This window comes from Ceratotherium simum, chromosome 6, assembly GCF_057802395.1.
Source record: "Ceratotherium simum simum isolate JZ-2026a chromosome 6, ASM5780239v1, whole genome shotgun sequence".
In the NCBI taxonomy this organism is placed as follows: Eukaryota; Metazoa; Chordata; class Mammalia; order Perissodactyla; family Rhinocerotidae; genus Ceratotherium; species Ceratotherium simum.
In genome coordinates, this window is record NC_141905.1 from 55,654,985 (window position 1) to 55,660,984 (window position 6,000).

Below are 6,000 nucleotides of genomic sequence, written 5' to 3' on the forward strand. Positions count from 1 at the left end.
AGTATAGACAGCCCAGAGGCCAAGGGAGTGACCCATTCCCTTTGCATGGGACAGCTCAGTATAGGAATATGCAACACTGAGTGGCTGATTCTATCTATCCTTTTAGTAATCAGATAAATGATTTCTTCTACCACAGGAAGCAGCCACTGAGCCATGTGGAGATAATGGTCTAAGCTATGTGGAGATAATGGACTAAGACAGGAGTTGGCAAACATTTCTGTAATGGGCCAGATAGTAAATATTGGGGCAGTAGGGTCTCTGTCACCACTATGTAACTCTGCCAAGACAAAATCAGTCATAGACCATACATAAATGAAATAAGATTGTGTGTTCCAATATTTATGGACAGTGATACTTAAATTTCTTGTAATTTTTACCTGTCACAAAATATTATTCTTCATTTGATATTTTTCAATTTCAAAATTCTTAGCTAAAGTCATAGGGAGAAGTTCAAATACTGTATGATCTCACTCATAAGTAGAAGATAAAAACAACAACAAACACATAGAGACAGAGATTAGATTGGTGGTTACCAGAGAGGACGTGGGGAGGGATGAGGGCAAAAGGGATGATTAGGCACATGTGTGTGGTGATAGATTGTAATTAGTATTTGGGTGGTAAACATAACGTAATCTATGCAGAAATAGAAGTATAATGATGTACATCTGAAATTTATACAATGTTATAAACCAATGTTACCGCAATAAAAAACAAATAAATTTGTAGGAAAGAGCAAAAAAAAGTTCTTAGCTAATGGACTGTACAAAAACAAGTGGCAGGCTGGATTTGCATGGGCTGTGGTTTGCTTTTGTGTCCTATCTAAAAAATATTTACCAGAACAAGTTCTCCAAAATTTACTCATATCATTTTCTAGAAATTTTATACTTTTAGCTTATACATTTAGATGAATGCATTTCAAGTTAATTTATAGTGTGAGATAATGGTCATGAATCATTTCTTTTTTTAAAAAAATGTCCAATGGTTTCAGCAGTATTTGTTGAAAATATATCTACTTTTGTATCTTCAAGAAACATTTTTGCATATTAATTGTGTAAACATATACAAGGGAAAACTTTTAAAATCAAAATTATAAACTTTACATATGCTAAATTCAGAGGATGGAATTTCCCTGAAGTTTATATTTAAAAATCTTTAAATCTAAATGACATTTAAAAACATATCTATACATATAGATGTATTATATATATGTAAGTGTGTATGGATCTACTTCTATATCTAGATATATAGCTATCACTTGATGAGTGACCAGAGATGAGATATCACTTGATATCTCAATAACAAGTATTGAGTTTAACACCTCAATACTTCAGTATGTATCTTCTAAAAACTAGGACTTTCTCCCCCATAACAATAATAGCATTCACATTCAAGGAATTATCATTGATATAATAGTATTATCTAATATACATCCTATATTTATATTTTCATAGTTTTTAAAAAATACCATTTATAGTTTTCTTTTCTTTTGCAATCTAGTTTTCAATCAAGAAAGAAGCATATAATTTGATTTTCTTATCTCTATAGTTCCCTGTGATCAAGAATGGTTCTCTTTCCTTTGTTTGTTGCTTCCCTTTCAATACAGTGACATTTTTGAAGAGTCCAGGCCAGTTGTCATATAAAATGTTCCTCAGTCTACTTCTGTGTGATTGTCTTCTAGAGATTATATTCCAGTTAGAATCTTGGCGAGAAAACTACATAGTTTGTGTCTATGTCCCATTGGATTACACTGAGGAGGCAGGGGCGCATAATGTCACTTACCCCATTATTGTTGACAGTACGTTCCTCGCTTAACAGGATGGTATCTGCCAGATCTCTCCATTGCAGAGGTTCTGTTTTTCATGTGTAATTATTGAAATTAGACAGCATAACATTTTAAGACCTTGTGAATATCCAGCTTCCCAAATCATTCACCCAAGAGTTTTATCATTCATTGAAGACTTTTATTGTTGAAAAATGATAATTTTTCTAATTTATCATCCCTTCTACCTTTTCTTTTTTCTTTCTTTTTTGTTTTTTCTGGGATTCATCTGTAAAGAAGAGCTCTTCCACAATTTTAAACAAAGAGAAACAAATATCATATCAATGATAAACACTCACTAGTTGTTACTGTGCTTGTTGTTATCATCCCAGAAGAGAGAATTTCTAATTAGATCAGACCTCTATTTTAAATCTCCCTATGAAGAGATACTCTGGACATTTCGAGAGCCTAAAGAAACAGCCACTTTAGACCATAATTCACATGTAAGATGTGTGAAAACTGAAATGATGAAATAGAGCAATAGGTGGGGACATACACCAATATCCAAATGTGACGGTAAGGAAGAGAGGTGGGGTTCAGAAGGCTTGGCATTCAAGTACCCAAGTACCCAGTACTTCAAATGGAATTGGAGTCTACTTTAGCAAGGTCACTGCCACTGGCCTTAAAATCATGCCTGTTTATTACATAATATGTCTGACTGGAAATGTCATTGCTCTTCTTTGGACCTGAATCTCCTCATCTATAGATCATAAGATTGGACTAAGTAATTTCCAGCATTTATTCAAGCTCCATGACGTCTTTTTTTTTTTTTTTTTTGTGAGGAAGATCAGCCCTGAGCTAACATCCATGCTAATCCTCCTCTTTTTGCTGAGGAAGACCGGCTCTGAGCTAACATCTATTGCCAATCCTCCTCATTTTTTTTCCCCCAAAGCCCCAGTCGATAGTTGTACGTCATAGCTGCACATCCTTCTAGTTGCTGTATGTGGGACGTGGCCTCAGCATGGCTGGAGAAGCGATGCGTCGGTGTGCGCCCGGGATCCGAACCCGGGCCGCCAGCAGCGGAGCGCGTGCACTTAACCACTAAGCCACGGGGCCGGCCCCTCCGTGACTTCTTTATAACTCAGTTTATCTTCATCTGTTTATTCCAGGGCACGACCATATTAACATCCCTGAGTTCTGTGCTACAGGATGATAAAGAATTCCCCAACCCAGGGGTGTTTGACCCTGGCCACTTCCTGGACGAGAGTGGCAACTTTAAGAAGAGTGACTACTTCATGCCTTTCTCAGCAGGTAATAAAAATTTATTTCCTTCGGTAGTTCAGGGTACAGGTTACCTTCACAGGATCTGTTAAACCTGCAGTGTCTACACATGGCTTCATAGAATTTCTCTTTGTACACGATCAGGAGCACCACTCCCAATGCCCATGCACTTCCCCACCTCATGATACTTCTCATTATTGGCCCACGTTAGTGAGATTTGAAGGGATGACCTAGTTCTTCTAAAGTAAGAAAGCTAGAGAATGGTTTGATTGAGTCCTGCCTCATGATACATCACTGTACCACACAGAACACTTTCTAGAATGTTAACCTTATCTAGACTGTTGTCACCCACCCTAAGGAAGGTATCTAACTCCACAACTTTGAGTATTTTCTATGTGGTGCCTCTCACCCCTAGGTTGAGCTCTGGGGATACAAGTATCCGCAAGCACAGAATGGGCACCCAAAGGGCTCTCACCTCAGTTTGTGAAGCAGATGAATAAACAGATAATTATAATCCAGTATGACTAGTGCTGTGAGAGAGGGAAGGACAAGCTGTTTGCCAGGGGAGGGTGGGGAGAGGAAGAAGCTGCCTCCTTCCTGCTCTCTCATACCACACACAAAGTGAGGCATAAAATGGATTAAGTGACATTCTAATAGAAGAAAGGAAATTTGAGCTGCCTCATAAAAGGCATGTAAAAAGGAGAGAAGAGAGGCAGGACATTTTGACAGAGGTAGTGGACCAGAAGAACAGGGTATTTGTTCTAGTTTAAGGATGTCAGAGCCTCCTGCCAGTAACTGTGGGTCAGGGAAACCTTGAGAGTGTGACAGATTACCCTGTAATGATTCCAGAGCACCTTGATCTTCCTACAATCAACCTCTCTCATTTGGATACTGGGGCCTCTGCACATGAACTGTGTGCTGAGTTTCTGGCTGTAGTCTTATCTTCATTCATTCTTTGGCTTTTTATGCCTGCTTTTGGATCTAGCATTGTAAATACTAAAATGACAATGACTGAGACCTCCTTTCAAGAACTCATATTTTATCAGGCTAGAAAAATAGCGAATTATGATTCATGGTGATCTATGCTTCTTTGGAAGCAGGAATATAATGCTGAGAAACCCAGAGAGAGTGAGAATCTACTGCCTGAACAGATCACAAAGATTGTAAGAAGGAAATGAAATTTGACCTAGTTTCTAAGAGAATTATAAGTAAAGTCCATCTTAGCCAAAAGGAACAACATCAGATACATCTTGAAACTGTATTGTATGTTGAATATTAATGAAGTGTAGGCGTTGCTAGAACTGAGAGTAAAAAGTGAGAAGAATGCAAGGAATCATGGAACATCAGACTGGGAACAGGGAACACAAGCAGCATGTGTGAGTTTCTAGGAAAAGATTGGTGGAAACCAGAAATGCCAAAATAACAGTTATAAAGTGGGAATACTTAATGAAATGCTTGGCATAGAGCTGATACTCAGCAAAAATTTGTTGCGTGAAGGGTGCCTGTTAAAAGAGGTGTTAAGGTGGATAATATGTCAGTCCATCTTTTGTCCCTCCCTCTATCTAACCATCATTGTATCCGTCCTGCCATCCATGCATCCATCCATCCATCCATCCGTCTATCCAATCAATCATTCCTCAAATAGTTACTGTGTATTCTCTATTCTTTTTGTGCCAGTCAGACACATACTGTGCAAGGAGTATCTACATTATGTGTTTGTTATTTTCAGGAAAACGGATTTGTGTGGGAGAAGGCCTGGCCCGCATGGAGCTGTTTTTATTCCTGACCACCATTTTACAGAAATTTACCCTGAAATCTGTGGTTGACCCAAAGGACGTCGACACCACTCCAGTTGTCAGAGGGTTTGCTTCTCTGCCACCTTCTTATCAGCTCTGCTTCATTCCTGTCTGAAGAAGCGCAGACCATCTGGCTGCTGGTGTGCTGTCATCTGCAATTCCCCCTTCTTTGGGATATTGTTCACCTCCTTCCCATTTCATTCCTTTCCCAGGAATGCCTTCTCTATCCTGTCCTCTCTCCATTACTCCATTCCCTCAACATTCAGTGAACATCCAACCTCCATTGTGGAGAATTTCCTCATTTTCACAACATAAACATATGCCTCCTATTCTTCATACTGTGTAATACTTGTCTTGGCCACCACATACATTAATACTTATGAGTTATTACTATGTTATCAATATTAAACAGCAAAACAATTTTAGCCAGCTTCGTGGAGATTTATTTGACATATAACATTGTGTAAGTTTAAGGTGTACAATGTGATGATTTGATATATGTGTATATTGCAAATATTTTATCACAATAAGGTTGGTTAACATATCTGTCACCTCACATACTTTTTTTGTGGTGAGAATGTTTAAGATCTACCATCAGCAACTTTCAAGTATACAAGTATACAAGTATACAACTTTCAAGTATATTGTTAACTATAGTTACTCCGCTATAGATTAGAACCCTGGAAGTTATGCATCTTATAACTTGAAGTTTGCACTCTTTGAACAACATCTCCCCATTTCTGCCACCTCTAGTCCCTGGCAACCACCAGTCAATTCTCTGTTTCTGTGAATTTGGCTTTTTTTAGATTCCACATTTAAGTGTGAACATATAGGATTTATCTTTCTCTGTCTGACTTATTTAACTTAGCATAATGCTCTCAGGGTTCATCCATGTGGTTGCAAATGACAGGATTTCCTTCTCTTTTATGGCTGAATAGTATTCCAATGTATATGTATACACCACATTTTCTTTATCCATTCATCCATCGATGGACATCAATGAATGATGTTCTTAAGTTGCTTCCATATCTTGACTATTGTGAATAATACAGCAATGACATTAGAGTGCAGATATCTCTTCCAGATAGTGATTTAACTTCCTTTGGATATATTCCCAGAGGTGAAATTGCTAGATCTTATAGTAGTTCTATTTTTATTTTTTTG

General features: G+C 37.9%; 1 protein-coding gene across 4 annotated transcripts in view; it reads left to right on the forward strand.

Annotated features, from left to right (window-relative positions):
• LOC101404812 (cytochrome P450 2C19-like) overlaps positions 1-5,270 on the forward strand; it is a 114,239-nt gene extending 108,969 nt beyond the window's left edge. For all 4 annotated transcript variants that reach the window (XM_087432306.1, XM_087432305.1, XM_087432307.1 and 1 more), the window contains 2 exons: positions 2,929-3,070; positions 4,770-5,270. In XM_087432306.1, coding sequence (XP_087288432.1) covers positions 2,929-3,070; positions 4,770-4,951 — 324 coding nt within the window. In that variant the 3' untranslated portion in view covers positions 4,952-5,270. The remainder of the gene's footprint in view (positions 1-2,928; positions 3,071-4,769) is intronic.
• Positions 5,271-6,000: the final 730 nt, after the last annotated feature.